General features: G+C 36.9%; 2 protein-coding genes across 2 annotated transcripts in view; one reads left to right on the top strand and one right to left on the bottom strand.

The window, feature by feature from the left end:
• LOC136873792 (kelch-like protein diablo) overlaps positions 1 to 14,245 on the top strand; it is a 273,434-nt gene extending 259,189 nt beyond the window's left edge. Inside the window, exon 12 of the mRNA XM_067147027.2 lies at positions 14,116 to 14,245. Coding sequence (XP_067003128.1) covers positions 14,116 to 14,148 — 33 coding nt within the window. The 3' untranslated portion in view covers positions 14,149 to 14,245. The remainder of the gene's footprint in view (positions 1 to 14,115) is intronic.
• Positions 14,246 to 15,357: 1,112 nt separating this feature from the next.
• Positions 15,358 to 18,099, bottom strand: part of LOC136873791 (U3 small nucleolar RNA-associated protein 6 homolog) — a 228,371-nt gene continuing 225,629 nt past the window's right edge. The window contains exon 12 of the mRNA XM_067147025.2: positions 15,358 to 15,494. The gene's annotated coding sequence lies outside the window, so the exon portion shown is untranslated. The remainder of the gene's footprint in view (positions 15,495 to 18,099) is intronic.

The following is an 18,099-nucleotide window of genomic DNA, read 5'->3' as shown; positions in this document are numbered from 1 at the left end:
CCGTTAATAAATCAGAACTTCATTGATGGTTTCCACTATGGTCACATACAGTTTACCATGCATCTGTTATCTTCTCTAACACAGCTTCTCAATTTTTTTGCTGCCCTCCTGACTGTTTAACATAAGGCAAACACACCTAACCAACATTGGAAACAATCATTGAGAACAAGGACCTCTAAAATTGAGAAGATCAGGCCTTTCGAGAGTGCTAGTATTCTAAAATTTGAAATTAATTGGCGGTTTTCCATCACGTGTCACATTTCACCTGGCACGTGTTTCTTCTCAAACTTAGATTCTCAAGTTTTCTGCTCCCCTCTTAACTATTCATGGTGATGGTGACTCTACAAAGACAGGCTGTCTATTCTGAATTTTTAACAATGTGATTTCATCCTGTTTTTAATTATATCACACTGCAAAATGTTTAGACTAAGAGGTCCACAACCTCACTATAAACACTTATTGTTCGTTTCCATCTTATCTCGTTTGTTTTCATTCTTTTCTTTATAGGTTTTAACACCCTCATTTAGACATATGACTGAGAAAATGAAAGACATTGAAATAGAAATACAAAAGGTGGGACTCAAAATAAACATTGACAAGACAAAGGAGCTAAGGATCAATGCCAGAAACACGAACCCACTGGTATTAGAGAACGAGATAGAGCGAATTGACAACTTCTGTTACCTAGGAAGTATTATTTCTAGAAGTGGAGAATTGAGAACAAAGACCAAATTGAGGATCTTTGAGATAAATGTGAAATCATTGCTCTTCTACGGGTGTGAGATGTGAAAGATGACTAGAGGTATAACTCGCAAGGTCCAGACTTTCATTAACAGATGTTTAAGAACCATCCTAGGAGTGCAATGGCCAGATATTATATCAAATCAGGAATTGTGGAAGTGTACCCAACAACATAAGACTGAAATCCAGATAAAAGAACGTAAATGGAAATGGATAGGTCCTGACAGCATTCTAAAACAGGCTCTTGAATGGAATCCACAAGGGGCTAGAAGAAGAAGGAGACCAAGGATAACATGGCATTAAACAGTGAAGCAGAGACGGCGTCAGTTGGGAAGTCTTGGAAGAATATCAAAACTGAATAGGAGGACATATTACATTTTGCTTTGTAAAGTGATAATTCTGCCTAATGACCAAAAACATTCTCTCGTACTAACCAAATGAGTGACATTTTAGGCCTAAGAATGTTGACAAGATTTTAGGGCAAAGTAGGAAAAACATGATAATCACCGGTTAAGGCGCTGGCTTTCTGAGCTCAAGTCGGCTGCATCAACCCTGGCTCAGTCCGGTGATATTTGAAGGGGCTCAAATATGTCAGCCTTGTGTCGGTAGACTTGTCGGCATGTAAAAGAACTCTCGTGAGACAAACTTTTGGTACTTCGGCGTCTCCAAAACCCGTAAAAGTAATTAGTGGAACGTAAAGCCAATAACATCATCCTCATCATTTTCATCACTGTTTTCTAAGCATGATTGCTAGTGGAAATATGACGTTTTGGTTCCAGTCTATTATGGAGTTTTTTAATTTAGCTTTTCGTGAAATATTTAATTTGCTTTAAGATTTTAAGTTATAAAATTACTTCCTTTAATGGAAATTTTGTTTATTTTCAATTTACTTTATGTTGTATTGACACAGATAAGTCTTATGGCGATGATGGTATAGGAAAGGGCTAGGAGTGGGAAGGAAGCGACCATGACCTTAATTAAGGTGCAACCCCAGCATTTGCCTGGTGTAAAAATTGGAAACCAGAGAAAACCATCTTCAGGGCTACCGACAGTGGGGTTCGAATCCACTGTCTCCTAAATGCAAGCTCACAGCTGTGTGACCCAAAACCCGCAGCCACTCACTCTGTATCATGCACATCAATGGCATTGCAAGAAAGTAAAAGAAATCCATCAGGTTAATCTTTAAACACTGAGTAATCGTGGCCATGAGATGCCAATCATATCCCTCAGTATAATCAGTACTGTAAGAAATATGTCGAGAAGTCAACATTAACTTCTGATTATAATGAAGAGTAACAACCTACTGGTTTTGAAACAAAATGTTTGTTTTTGCTAACCTACTTCTACCATTAGAATCATGCATGTATGACCTGTCAATACAATGTATACGTAGGACTATACACTGGATTTTCTGGATATTTGCTTTCAAAGGCATATTTAACGTCAAAAATTTCATTATTGGTCCGTATTGAAACGAGATTTACAGTGAAATCCTACCCTTATCTTTGACTGTTCAAAGGCATGGCCATTCAGTGAAAGACAAATGTCTTCCCTTATATATTTCCTAAAACATTAATTGCAGTCTTCAGGATAAAGTCCAAAGAATCTCATTCACGCCAACAGGAAAAGAAACCGCAAAGTCAGCGCAAGTTGGCCTATCCACATGACGATAAGTGCCAGGCAAAATATTATATTATACACACGAAAATTAATTTAAATTAAACATACCTGTGAAATTATACACCATTGCCCTTTATGAACCTCTGTGCAGCCATAGAGACTGGCATTTTCATTAAGAGAAGTACATACTTCAGTTTGTCAGAAAACTTCAGTAGTCACAGTGCTTAACAGTCCAGCTTTTGCCAAACAGTGCACTTGCTTAACTTCACACGCATCTGCAGCGGATATTTTACTTAACTCTATAGTCACAAGTGAATGAACAAATTGTCATTAAATAATTTAAGTGTGGCATCATAATGCCCTTGATGGAAGTAAGGATCATTTTTTGTACCATATGAACAATGATGAAGAGGAAGAAACAGGTGGTTGATGGTAACGATAACTGGGAGAAGTTTCAGATGGCAGCGACATTGATTGTGCAGGTTTCTGAAAGGTCAGTACACTGTTGAAAAGTTATTGCACTGTTTTTATTTTTAAATTTTGGGGTGTGTTTTATGCAAAGAAGTGTCTTATACCCTGGAAAATACGTTAATTAGATCTAAGAAGTGTTTTATATTCAGTTTACAAATTATCCATAGTTTTTGTCATAGATATTAAACCATGTTATATAATCTAGGACAGACATCTACCCTACGTTTCATTATGTATAGTTGCTCAAATAAAGAATGAGCACATGATATTGTATGTTCCTTGCATTTAATATGTTATCATACTTAGTTTTAATGATTATAAAAATATTGAAGTTTGAGGGAAAGGGAGCAAGAGGAAGGAGGCCTAGAACAAGGTGGATTGGTTCAATAAAGAGGAGTGCAAGAAGAAGAAGAAGAAGAAGAAGAAGAAGAAGAAGAAGAAGAAGAAGAAGAAGAAGAAGAAGAAGAAGAAGAAGAAGAAGAAGAAGAAAGCTGGACTGGGACAGAATAATGGAAGAGGAATGTTGAAAGGAGACAAGAAGGCGGAGAAGTGCCTAAATGCCCCGACCCGGCAGGAGCTGGATAAGGGGAAAGGAAGAGGAGGATGAATTCCCCTCCCATGTAGATATTAACCTTGTGGATAGCCACGACAAACTTATACAATACCATGCTCTCATTCCTTCCTTTTTGAGTGACTGTACATTAGTGCTTACATTCTTTTGTTTTCCCACATATTTTTTACAACACAAAATAATTTTGCTGTCTTTTCAGTGTGATCCAATCTTTGTTTAATACTTTGAGAAATGCGTAGAATTCTGTCATATTTTAGGTTTAGATTCACTAACAGGATACTTGACTATAAGTGAATCTGGCTCCTTACAGACTCTCAACATATGTGCCTCTTCCATTGTTTCTCCACACACAAACAAGGGTTCTCATCATCTTTCTCTCTTTGCCCTTTATTCTTGTACAGTACATACCTATTCTTTATTTGTAACTCTTTCTTTCTTTCTTTCTTTCTTTCTTTCTTTCTTTCTTTCTTGTTTTCCTTCCAACTGTTTGTAATTTCACAGAATTCTATTAAAATCTAGTAATGTTCTGTTTTTCAGTATCTTCACTGCAGTTGTAAATTTTGGAAAGTTCCGCTAGATGATTTGTGATACAAAGCAGCGGGTGATGGAAAGCAGCAATAAACTTGCTGGGTTGCTTTCCATACAACCTGAGCTTCATGTAAGATCCTTCCTAACCTCTGTATCCAGTATTTGTTTTCTAGATACCTCCTACCCTAAAGAGATGTGCAAAGGCGCCAAGACACAGTGCAAAGAAAAAACGATCTCAGTGAAATGTCTCGGTTTATGTCTAAGGTAAAGTTGTCATCTCCATTTAAAGAGTAACTGCACTACAGACATTTCTACTTTATGGTTAGTGTTCACTGGACTTCTATATCTTGTAGAATTTTCAATGTTTTCTAGCTTTAGCATTGCCACAAATAATGTGCAATGGGTGATTCTTTAGTCCACCCTGTCAATATATTATCAGTGTTTGAATTTTTACAATGTTTTACACGTACATGTTTTGGGAGCGCTTCCTACATCAATATCAATCTTTGATATTGTTTGAGAAGTCCGCTTGTATTGAGTCTTCTCGCATGGAAGTTTGTAAGAAATCTAAATGAGCATGCTATGACCCTGTGTTGTGCAGATCAGGTGTGTGACGAGTGGGTTATAGTTGTCCAGTTTGGAAGGCATCTACAGTAGATAGATCATGGGAATGTTCATTCTATTTAGAATGCGATGTCAAATTTTTGGTCAAGACAAGTTGATTACAAGATATTAGAATCATTCCGTATTGACGGTTTTCACTTTACAATGGCGAAAAATGAAAGGAATAGGAGGATACTCTCATTTTCCGCCATTGTAAAGACAAGTTGAGTTATTTTACTTCTTGGGGCGGGTAGCTTGGTTTGCTACAAACTATACCATTACTACTGGCCTCGTTCACGGTCTGGATTGAATTCTCCTAGCACCTCTCCACCCCATGCCAAACATTCTGATGGTTGCTTGTCTTTGCGTAGGACAGATGACAATCAGCTTGTAGAAGATATTGATGAAGAGGATATCAGCAATATTGAGGCCCAGTATTTTGGTCCAAATCCAGTGCCATATGACAATAAAACTAACGGAAACTTCAACGCTGCAAGGTGCTTTGAAAATAGTAGACTTACCTTGGACCAAGATGTTCTGTTCTCACCTGAGTACTAGAAGAACAAATTCAAGGACATAACGGGAGGTTTGTTCTATTCTGTTAAAAAAATCCAGTCCAACAACAGTAAAGCACGACTTCATCTGGCTTGATAGCAATAATACACAACTAAATCCTAATGTGTTTTATAATTTAATAATAAATCATTGCTTCCTAGAAATGATTTTAACCTCAACAAGATTTAAATTTGGCGATAAGATAGTTGATTTTTTAATGGGCCTACGCTTAAATGGCAACAACAATTCAAATAGTGACAACAAACAGTTTATCTGTGGTCGACTAGGCCAGTAAATCCATCTAATGTTATGGTACATATTTGTAAGAATTGTACAATATAGGAGGAATATTTGAACTTCTCATGAGTGTTTTAAAAGTGTCTAGGCCTAGTATGTGTGAATGTGTTACATTACAACAGACATTAACAAGAAATGAACACTGTAATATATGGGTTAGAGTTAATATCTTAGATGGCAATGTTTAATGTAAAACAGAGGAATGTTAGATCTTGAGATTTGGGACGATTGATATTGATGTAGAAAGCCCTGGTGAAGGGAGTTAAGGATCCCGAAACATGTACGTGTAAAACATCATAAAAATAAAATATTGATAATATATTGACAGGGCGGACTAAACAATCACCCATTGTACATTACTGTTACGAGCCAATACGGGCCAATTAAGGACTGATAATGGTCAAATTTGTCGATTTTTCCACAAATGCTTCAAGTAATATGTGTGTTTTCCTTTTTCTAACGCCCAGGCACTTCGATATGAGTCTATTACCTGCAGTGATGGGCAAGTTGTGATCTTCTTTTTATTTGTGCACACCATCTTTGATCAAAGAGTTGGTTACTCCTTGCATCAGAGGCAAAGATCATTATGTGAGAGTATGTGTTCTTGTGTCCAGTATAATGACTGCATGTTATGTGTTATGCAGTGCATGGTGATGATATGAGGTAGGAAGACGTTGAAACCTGGTGTCACTGCATATCTTATTCCTGTCATATAACACCAAGGGGTCTACTCAAGGCTTAATGTCCCCATTTGATGGACAAATCACTATGACCTCACTCCATAATATGAGCACTACGAAGAGGTTTGGAAATGAACCCAAGCTTTTGGCACTGCCTCTCCTACCCCATCCTGCCTAACATTCTGATGGTGAAATTTTTTCCCAACAGGATTCAAACTGGCTAAGCACAGTGTCAGACAATCATGGCCACCAGGTGGGGTACTTCAGGTATTAGTGTTTCAAATTTGTGATCATTTGTTCTGTAGCCAGTTAGAAATAAAACTGTTTAACAGTATCTTATGTATATTTTGAAATGTTAATTTATTTGCAATTTATGAATTGCCATTATGACAGCTTGAAAGTACATGATTATTATTGCTGAAATATTTACAGTGTGCATTACATAATCTATTAATATGAAGTGTATGATTTATTAAAATCTGTAGTGAACCCTTCAGAACCAGTAAATCTACGTCCTCAACAACAACAACAAAGTGGGCACGGAAATCACAAAAGAATTCGTAGATTAATTTTATTTTCTCTGACTGTCTAGCCAGCCTCTCTGCCTCTGGTAGAAAGTTTGTTTTCTGAATGAGTGCATGCGTGTGGAGATTTCATCCTCCCCTAATCACAAGTTTTGGGTCGTGGCGAGGTGATGTGTACCTATTGGGGAGAGTAGTCACTAATAGCCCACCTCCAGATACCGGCTGAGCTCTGGAGTATGTAGCGTTACCTCGGCATACGGAATTCAGCCAAAGATTGACTGTTTATTTTCCGAGCTACTCATGGGACCAAAAACGGAACCATCTCTTTCTTTTTTCTCAGGGTTGCACCTTTAAAATAGCATCCTCTGTAATCAAGAAGCACAAGAGATACACTCCAGTACTTGTGGATTATGAAAGTGACAAACGTCTACCTCGATTCCTGATTGCTTCCAGGGTCGATGGAAAAAGTTTTCTGTATGAAAACCCTTTCTTAATCAGTAATTCAGTCTAAGGAATTGTTTGTGGTGAAGTTGACGAAATGTGTAAGCTTCGTGATGGATCTGTACTGATCGAGACATTGGCAGCTGCGCAGTCTAGATGGCTACTAAAAGCCAAATCGTTGTTCTCTTGAGACAATTTTTTAATTGGTTTACTGTATTTGTCCCATTCTTGAAACACATATTCCACTTAGGAGCTGTCCGCACAACAGCAAACTGTAGTAAAAATACACTGTGGCTGTAATCCACATCCTAGCAGGTAATGTGGGGGACTGCTCTATCGGAACAAAAAGCTTTCAAACAGGCTGCATAGACCTTACAAGCATTCCCTGTTCTGTGGAGAGAATAGCTGAAGGCACTGTATTATTATATTGTTTCCAGGAAATTAAGTCAGTTTTCCCATTTATTTTTGATTGTTACTGATGACAGGAGGTTGGTTAACTTACCTCCCTAGAGAAGTAAGATGATTTAATGAAAAAATTTAGAATGGAAATCGGTACATTCCCTTGATCAATTATTTATATAACCTGTATAGCTTACTTAACCTTGTACACCCAATTTTCTGTCTGTTAAGTCATCAAACCAGAAGCCGGTTGCATCCTCAAATAGCACCATCAAAGGTTATGCAGTTAAAGAGAAACCACAAAAACTGATGGTGGTGCCAAAATGAGGCGTACGATGGACCCCATGAGCAACATGTTTCATAACAGCCAATTAATAACATTATTAACTGGTTGTGCTCCAGATGTTAGTATTCAGCACTACCCGTACCCCAGCAGCTTCCATATTGTCACAGCCATAGATGGGACTGGGACCTTGTGTGCCAAGAGACAGAAATGGCAGTAGATAGAACAAATAATTGAGGATACAATGGTTACAGTTGTTAATATGAAGCACTCACTGCTGCTTCTTCAGCTACATCTGAAGTTATTTTTTTATGCATAAACAGTTACACATATTTATAGCAACTAACAAAAGAGTACTGAAACTTGATGTTATTAACAGATATAAATTCAAGGTAAATTTTAAAATAAAATTTTTAATTTTTTGGAAGTGGGGGAGAATGTACATGCAATTCGTGATGACAAGAAGACCTGATCAGCCTAGAACTCCGTCAATAATCCTCAGGCGCAAAATTTTCCTCAGCTGTTGAGAACGCCTTACCTCCTTTATGACATTCACCTGTGAGTGGGGCCTTCGCGGTGACCATTCAGCTAAGGAGCTGGAGTACTGAAGTTGCCAGATTATCTTGTAAAGTCTCTTCAGGAAGGAAAAGAAATATATTTTTACAAGTAATCATGCTCATTTTAGTCTGTATTGACTATATAACTTGAGAGGAAAAAAAATTCATATAGTTTAACCACCTAATCAGTACACAATATTTTGTTTTGAATTTTCTCAGATACCAATATTGCATTCATGATCTTTCTTTCAAATGTATTTGTGTTAAGATCATTTCCTACATCTACAGTACTTTTAATCTTATCTGTTTGCTGGTGATGCTTCCAAGAGATGAAACATGTCCGCTTTTGTTCCATAAATAATCTTTTTAGATTATAATATTGTGTATTGATAAGGTGGTTAAACTACTCATATTATACCCGTAACACGGTTCTCAATCAAAGTCCCGATGTATGCGGAGTTATGCTACCCGCCGAACACGCTCCCCTGAGACCATGTTAGCTGCGAGTAGCGGGGAAGTGAAACGTCACGACTGAGTAACATGACCAAGGTTGTGTTACGTCAGATGGAATGTTCCATTTTTTCCATCGTTAATTTCTTTCAGATGGATTAATGATATGAAAAAACGAACATTACTGCGTAGCCTAATTTTTTATAGTTGCAATCCCCAAGTTTCATGGAAATCCGTTAAAATGTACAAAAGATATTAGCAATTACTGTTCCCAGGGAATACTGAATAAATAGGCAAGCATTCCACTTGTCAGATCAGTCTACCTTGTGTCACAGTCGAGGGCGGTCGGTCGGCTGTTGGTCATGCTGTTGCCGTGATGTTAGTCGCCAGTTCGACTCTCCGATGGAAGTCCAAGTTCGTGTTCTGTTGAACTCTGATTCTACAGGCGCATCTACAAGACTTAGAAATATTACAGTATCGTTTACGTGTGGTAATAAAAGTTGTGTATGAGTTGAGACGTGAACATTTAAGGTGTTTAACTATTTACAAGAACAGTGTGATTCGAACTAATACGATACTATGTTACCAAGTGCTCAGACGTAATTATATTTAAATTACAAGAGATGATAGAATTTGAATGACAGTGTTTAAACTTCACAAAGTGATTTAACATTGAGTGAGACAACTTTGTCATTCATGAAACTTCAAACTGTGCATAATCTTGCATTTAACTCTAACAAGTGATAAACCTATGCTAATAGCGAGACGTAATTCAGTATTTCAAACTGTACAGGTGATTGAATTTTTTGACAGTGTTACTCTACCAAGGTGTTAGAACATTTCGACAAACTATGCGTTTGTTACAAGCTGCTGACACAAGTAGTTGAATTTAACAGTGTTATTGAACTTAGGATTTATTTTCCAAGTGACCATATTCACGATAGAACATAGCCTTAGAACTGTGGTTAAGTAAGCTGGTGCAGTTAACATTTCTTGTGTCGAACCCAGGACGGTTCTTGGAAAGACAGTGTTTTCTTTATTTAATCGTGAATGGAACTAGATTCATCCCGGACCAAATTCCTTGGTTTCGTTTATTTTCGAACTTGAACTGTGTAAAGTTTGGAAGTGGAATATTTATTTTTATGTCACTATTCAGCCAAAATTCTCATATTTAATTTTGATGAAGTGACTTATTATCTTCTGTGGCTGATACTTAACGGATGTGATTTTGAGTACACCCAAGCCATCGGGAATGACTGTGTTTATTTGTGAATCCCACCGTGAAGTCAGTTGAGTGCAAACTACTACTAACTATTATCTCCTTTGTGCAGACCAGTTACTTAGGATCTATTTCATGCCCAGTGCCACGACTACAGTTGCTCCTAGACCATCCAGACCTCCAAGATATTCGAGATCTTCCAGATCGACTCGGAAGATGGTGGCATCCTAAGCAGACATTGTGACCTGCAATGCATCAAGGCCAATTCCACCCCAAGGAGAAGTACTCATTATAACTGCTACACTGAGGTGATGTTGGAATCTGACTTTATTTTCATGAATAAACTTTTTTGTAAATAATCAGTGTTCCATTATACTTATCTGACTTCCCTCTCCTCTGTAACCATTCAGATAGTGACCGGTCACCACCTGGGCCGAGTCTTATGTTTGAGCTAGCTATCAAAACAAACTTTTACGGTTACAGTATATACATATTTTTTTCAAGATATATATATTTGTTGGAGGGGTAAAAGAGATGGAATTATTGTCATCACAATAAGTATGGTGTTTATTCCATTTACCTTGAATGCTAAGACTTACCCGCCGCAACTTCCATGGCCATCAATAATGATGACAGGCCTCGCCCCCTAAAGTACCTCTGATGTTTAATGTTCTAAGGAATCTGGCTGTCCTATCATCGTACTGTACTGTTATCGTTTGTTTACGCTAAGTCTTAGAATTAGCAGCAATGTATGCAATATTTTCTTCCCATACGTTTCGTTTCACAGTAGCTTGGAGTACCACATTCAGAGTCGGCTTGAAAGAAATCAAAGAAAAAAGTAGTTGTCGCTTTCACTTACAATAGTAGTAACCTGTGGCTTGGTTCTAAAAGGGCCAATGTCATTTTTTTTATCGAAACTGAGATATTAACTGATACAAACGCGTTATCATGGCTCGCAACATGTTAAAAGGACCAATGTCTCTGTTAAGTACTAAACGAACACTTAACGTTTAATTAAATAAGCCCTTGCCAATAATGTTAGATTACCAATAAAGATTAGAGACCTGGCAATTTTTTAAGAATATGATAGAAAAGATTAGCGTTTAATAAGATGACTTCCACAAAGAAAGTATAGAGTTATTTATAGTTAGTTGTTGAAAAAAATAATTGGAAAACTATAAGCAAAACTTCAAAGGCTCATAGCTCAAAAACAGGTTTTTTGACATTGGCCCTTTTAGAACCAAGCCACAGATATATCATCATTATAGACTGTTATGCCTTTCAGCGTTCAATCTGCAAACCTCTGTAAATTTATTAAACATCGCCACAATGTTCTGTTTGCAACTAGTGCTATGTCCTCATTTAGTTCTATACCTCTTAAATCGTCAGAAACAGAGTCTAACCATCGTCGTCTTGGTCTCTGTCTACTTCTCTTACCCTCTATAACAAAGTACATTAATCTCCTAGGTAACCTATCCTCCTCCACTCACCTCACAACCCCACCATCGGAAATTATCTACCTGTTCCAGCTTTGTATCACCAATCTGACATTCAGTTCTCTTGGATTTCTTACCTACTGACATCAATTTAGTCTTCAAAAGGCTGATTTTCATACCATAGACAATGCAACTATTTTCAAGTCCAAGATATTAGACTGCAGGCTTTCGGCGCAATCTGCCATTAAGACCAAGTCGTCAGCAGCTCGGTAGCTGAGACTGTGACAGATATATGAATGATGATAAGAATAATTTTACCTTCAATCTTGGTTCATGGTGTGGGTTACTGTAGTCACATCCTAGTTTGTGAACCACAGGCAACGGCTGAGCGACCTAGTAAGTGGTCCTGAGAGTTGGGATACCATTTGCTATGAAATGGGTATGGGCATCTCCGACATATTCTGAGTCATGGCCCTCTTTGTGCTCAGGCGGCTAAGACTAAACAATCCGCTTCAACTCTCAGGACCACTTACTAGGCCACTCAGCCGTTGCCCATGGTTCACGAACTAGGACTAGATTACAAATAAAAAGCAGAACTTTAACATTGCATTTAGAACAAGCAATACTAATTTAAAGCTCTATACTATGCATGAATTTAATAATAATAATAATAATAATAATAATAATAATAATAATAATAATAATAATAATAATAATAATAAGTATTTGAACTCTGGTGTTTACAAATTAAAGTGCTTCCAATATGATGGTAATTACATGGAGTTTTTTAACCCGATACAAAGAACATGTAAGTGCCAGAAAATATAATGGATTCTCTGCTTGGAATAATCATATGACCAATTACGGCCACTCAATTTCTTCCACAGACCAAGCGTTGGACAGCTTTACTTATTATATATGAAAACATCCATATACATCTTGGCCAAAGGAACAATCCTCATTTAATCTTAACAAAATTTCAGATAAAGTAAACATTTTTTTGACAGAATAATCAAAATAAATTCAGAACAACAAACTAATAAATTAATCAAAATATGAAACATACAAGCTATTTTCTCCCCTCCAGCTGTCCTCACTTCTCCTTCACTATCGCCTCCTCTAATAGCATCAGCTCTTGACAACCGTCTGCTAACACTCAGTCTAATTTCTTGTAATGACAGAGTCCATTCGACAAGGCCAAAAATGGGAGTGAGTATTTGTTTTATCATACATCCCAATTGTTTTCTTTCTTGCTTATTCAATATCTTCTTCATTTCTTTAGCATACTTTTTTTTTTCTTTCATTTCAAGTGTCAGAAGAAATTGAACATTAATTTTGCTACTGCCAAATAATATATTCAACATTTTGCTTTGACATGCTTTTGTATATTGGTATTATAAATTTACTCATTCAGGACAAATATTTCAGGTTCCCTATGGGAATCAACAGTTAGATGATGCCAACTGATGAGCCCAACTTAGCACACAGGCAGCCGGAATGAGTTAGCTGGAAGATTTATAATGTCCAATAATGGACCATTTATATTGGTATTATATTATGCTTTTGTATAACAAAGAAGATTCAATCACAATACATAAAATGTATTCCCCTGGCACACTTCTCCTCATATAACAAGCATATGTTACACATAAGACTATGTCATGAATACTGATTTTAAGTGTGTTTATTGTTTTTCATCTCATTTTTATCATGTCTTTATGTGAGCAACTATTTTAAAATGTTTAAGATGTCTACCACAATTATCATTAGTTGAAGATGATCCAGTGTGGTTCGAGACATGTACTAGTAAAATATGACTATGATTTCCATATATAATTAAGTGGATAGTCTAATTTATAGAAAAGGTGGACCAATTAAAATTTCTTTTAAAGACATATTTAATGTTAAAAACTGAAACTAATGATAACTCAAGGAAACAGTTGTCCAACTCCAATAGAAAAAGCAGTTACATGATGTTAGGTGGTTTGACACTAACCAGGATAAGATAATGTTTACATCACACTCTGCATTCTAATGTCACAGATTCAAAAGCCCCACATTCAATCATACTGCAGCAGAGATAAAGAGCCTTCTTATATCCCATGTTTTGAAGTTTATCACACCAAATAATCGTTCTGAAGCATTATTATTGATAGAAATGCTCTGCATGACAAATTAGAAAACAGGGTGGAAATTATCCCCACTTTGTGAAAAGTTGTGTTTCTATGTGCACGGCACTGCAGAACAGAGCTTTCAACTCATGGGACATGGGATATAAAGACAGTTTCTGAGTAAACTCAGTGGCCTTTTGAATACGAGGCGAATGGATTAACGTTCATTCTTGTAATAAATTGACCGAGCTCAATAGCTGCAGTCGCTTAAGTGCGGCCAGTATCCTGTATTTGGGAGATAGTGGGTTCGAGCCCCACTGTCGGCAGCCCTGAAGATGGTTTTCCATGGTTTCCCATTTTCACACCAGGCAAATGCTGGGGCTGTACTTTAAATAAGGCCACGGCTGCTTCCTTCCCACTTCTAGCCCTTTCCTGTCCCATCGTCACCATAAGACCTAACTGTGTCAGTGCGATGTAAAGCAAAAAAAAAAGTAATAAATTGCCTTAGAACTGTTGAAATTTTCTCTAAAATTAAGCAGCTTCTGTCTGAGGCTTCACGAATAATATCCCTACAATTCTCACTTTCACCTGATAGTAATTAAAATCTGGTGTTATTTCCTTGTTTGTAGGTGAAGAAACAGTCAACTAAGGAAGAATCTTGACATACATCATCGAAGAAGATACTCCAACCCTGTTTGCTGAAACTGATCTGGACTCTAGTTTGAGTCTATCACCTCACTGCCACTACAGTGTTTTAATGTTTGTATGCTGAAATCAAGTTATATTTTGGAGAAAATAATTTAGTACTATATTTGAAGTAGTTGTAACCTGTGGAGACTGACTCGTGGACTTTGTAACTTCCGCTACTACTGTGTAAAAGTATAGCAGTTGATTCACTCTTTTGTTTGTGTTGAATGTTTCAGAAACTGTTGATCTTCGTGTCAGTCAGTGTCAGACAATAATAGGATGAGAAGAACTTTTGGGTGTAAATGTTATAACTTGGTTTCAGTCGTAACCATCATTTTTCTTTTTATTACAAAGTTATAACTACTATGTTACATAGTTCCTTGTAACATTTTGGTACGTTCTCTGTAATTTATGTTTTAAAAAACTTATATAATTAGAGGTACAGAATTTGAAATATTGAAACCTAAACATATTCTTTTATGTCATAACATATTCTTCCCTTTCTTTCAAAGTTATCAATCTTACGTACTAGAAAAACTTCTTAACTCACCAGGATCACCAAAGGATGGATGATTTTATGGTAAGGTGAACCAAGTGATATTTAAAATTTTAAAAATGCAGTTAATGACATTGAATGAAAGTTTTAAACGTGCTCCTTCTTATGCCAGGAAGAACCATGCTGTATTTGTATTATAAATTTTGCTGAACAAAAGAATGTTTTGGCATAAAGTTGGTAGGATCATGCTTCACATTCTAAAGAGAATAATATTTATTACATAGTAACACTTACTCTTCAGTGGTTGTCTAAAAGACAAAAGTATACTTAATACCAATTAATATTGTGTAATGGAGAAAGTCTGTTGAATGTTAAAGAAAATCAAAGATGGTTTTTTTTAAAATACTTACTGATGATTTCAAGGCAGAAAGTGCAATGTTAATAATCAAATGAATTTTTGAGGTATCATGCCCCTACTCCCGATTAGCAAGCCTATGACTTTGATCCTTTTTAGGTTGTATGCTTCCTTGTAGAACGGAATTGTGGGCTCTTATATTCCCTTCTTCTCACGATCAACATCGCTAGGCTAACTGCGGAGGATTTGAAGCGGACGGTTGGATTGATTATATATCCTATATTGTCTTTGTAGGCAATTATATTGATCCTTCGAGTGCTTCCATTCTCTGCCAAACCAAGGATCTCTTCATGGATGGTGAATCCGGTTCTCTTGAGAGCCTGGGGTGTAGTATCAATCCATAAAAACTGAAGGACCCCAAAATTCTACTGAAATTTGTCCCATCAGTGCATCACCAAATTTTTGAAGACCTGAAAAACATCAGAAGGAAGAAATTGCAGACGAAGGTGACAACTACACTAATGCAGATTAACCTTAATTTTAATGACAAAAGAAAATTTGGTGTATATTGTTCAATGATATAAAAACGTAATTTGTTAATGCTATGGACTGTTCTTTTATTTTAACACTTATATTATTCTTTGCATTGATAGAAGTACAATAGCAGTATGTAACTCTTACAATAACAGTGAGTGTGAACGTTTTAATCTACATTATTTTCACTGAAATGTTGTACAATTAATGTTCTTGTATTGCATAAAAAGCTGACTGTAAAATACTGAACTTAAAGGTCATTAATACCGAGCTCGATAGCTGCAGTCACTTGGGTGCGGCCAGTATCCAGTATTTGGGAGACAGTAGGTCGAATCCCACTGTCGGCAGCCCTGAAGATGGTTTTCCGTGGTTTCCCATTTTCACACCAGGCAAATGCTGGGGCTGTACCTTAATTAAGGCCACGGCCACTTCCTTCCCACTCCTAGCCCTTCCCTGTCCCATCGTCGCAATAAGACCTATCTGTGTCGGTGCGACGTAAAGCAACTAGCAAAAAAAAAAAGTCAATAATATATTAACCAACTTAACTTTGATATTTTCACACAATTTATTTACTTACAGTATGAATCTATTGTACGGCTGTCATACAAAGGTGGTTTGCTTGTCTTGTACACACAACACTTTGCAAATAATAAAATAATGCTTAATGTCGCTTGGTTCTCCTTAGCCTAAGTGTTTCAGGCACAGAGTCTTTGTTCTGATGAATGGTATAATGAACCTGTGAAAATGTGTTTATGTACATAGAAGGTACTGCTTGTTGAGTATTGAATTATTTGAAGAAACAATTATCAAAACAAAGGTTTCATATAGAACTAAAACTAGTAAGAACCTTCTTAATGTGAAAAAGTCAGTTTTACATCCATCATTATTTAACTGTTACTGGTATTAGCTGTCGTCCTCACAGGCCCAGGTTCCATTCCCGGCCTGCCAGAGATTTAAGGATGCCGGGGGGGGGGCTGGTATCTAATTAAAAAGGTATGTGCAGCTCACCTCTATCAGGGGTGTGCCTGAAAAGAACTACAACACATCAGGATGAGGACATGAGTTAAATTTATCACCATCAATTTCCCTTATCCAGCTCCAGCAAAGCTGAGGCGTTAATACCGACGTAACAACTCCCCCGATTAAAGTGGGAGACTCCCTATTTTTGGTCCCTCCTCCCGATCACAGAGACCTATCTCCCGATTTTGAGAACAGATTTAGTATTCCTGTATTTTTTGAAAATCCCAGGTCTTTCCTCATTCTTTAAGAAGCTGGAAAGAATTGATGTTCAGTGGGCACTGGCAAGACAGTTGCAATCAGCTGGTGATGTTCTTAAATATGACAGAATCTCTAACATAATGCTTTTTATTTTATCATTTCCACATGGTAATGCCGACTTTGGGACTTTTTTTTTTTTTAGTATATTTACAAGGACAAAAACTCAATTCAGATCAAAGCTTCTTGAAAAAGAATTCTGGAAAAAAGTTAAACCTTGAAACACACAGGCCAATGCTGTGAACATAAATCTAGTTCAGAAATTTATGAAGAGGCCTAAGGCAGTTACAAATAAAGAGTCGTGTGTTCTAAAGCTTAGATACATGCAATATTTCATTACTGGTATTTATTTAGTAATTAATTAATAAGAGAAATTACATAATTGAGTAGTATGATGTGTTGGATATTCTTCAAAGTTATGCCATCAATGATGTGTCGTTACACATTGGGATATGCCGCAAAAAGACATTTGCTGAATTTTTACTTTTGAAAGCTGGTACGTCTGTTAATGATACCTTTCTGTCTTCTTCTCATCAACCACTATTACTATTCGTCAACTGAAGGGTCAGGGGAAAAAAGCAGGGGAGTCAAAATTTTTTAAACTTGAGAAAAAGCAATTTTAATGTTCAAATTGTTGTGACATCAGTGTATCAGCACATTAAGTTATTTTAATTTCCAGAAAAAAACAACTAGGGTTCAGAAAATATGGAATCAGAGCTCTAGGCATTGTGTTTGTCCCGACAATGGTGTAATTCCACAAAACTCTATCAAAGTACACGTTTGAAGTGGAAAAAAACAGGTAAGTCAAGTGGAACAGACTCGCATCATCTAGTTGTGAGGAAGCTGACTGAAGAACTTGCAAGCATGAGGACTGCAAAACTTCATCAGACTTTGTATATCTTTGAATTTTTCTTTGGAAATCGGGAGAAGACCTAGAATAAAGAACGGAAATATCTCAGTAGACTGCGACAAATTGATGTTTTAGGAGACAAGTGATTTTTTAAAAGTTAAACTTACCATTATAAGCTGGAATGGGAAGTTCAAACAGCCCATCCTTCAATGGTAGACCTTGTCATGGTCCCCTTATAATCCCCGTTTGCATTCCTCCGTAGTAAGTCGTGCGATACTGCAGCATACGGCTGTGGCTGGATGCAGAAGCTATTACCTTAATAGGCTGAATTTTGAAAGCGCATTTTGTAGCATATTTTGAGTCCAACATCGTCTTCCAGTCTAGCACCATTTGTTGGGTAACGCTGACCACAGTGA

This window comes from Anabrus simplex, chromosome 5 (assembly GCF_040414725.1).
Source record: "Anabrus simplex isolate iqAnaSimp1 chromosome 5, ASM4041472v1, whole genome shotgun sequence".
Lineage (NCBI taxonomy): Eukaryota > Metazoa > Arthropoda > Insecta > Orthoptera > Tettigoniidae > Anabrus > Anabrus simplex.
Note: the sequence above shows the minus strand (reverse complement) of the source record. Positions and strands in the feature narration are given on the sequence as shown.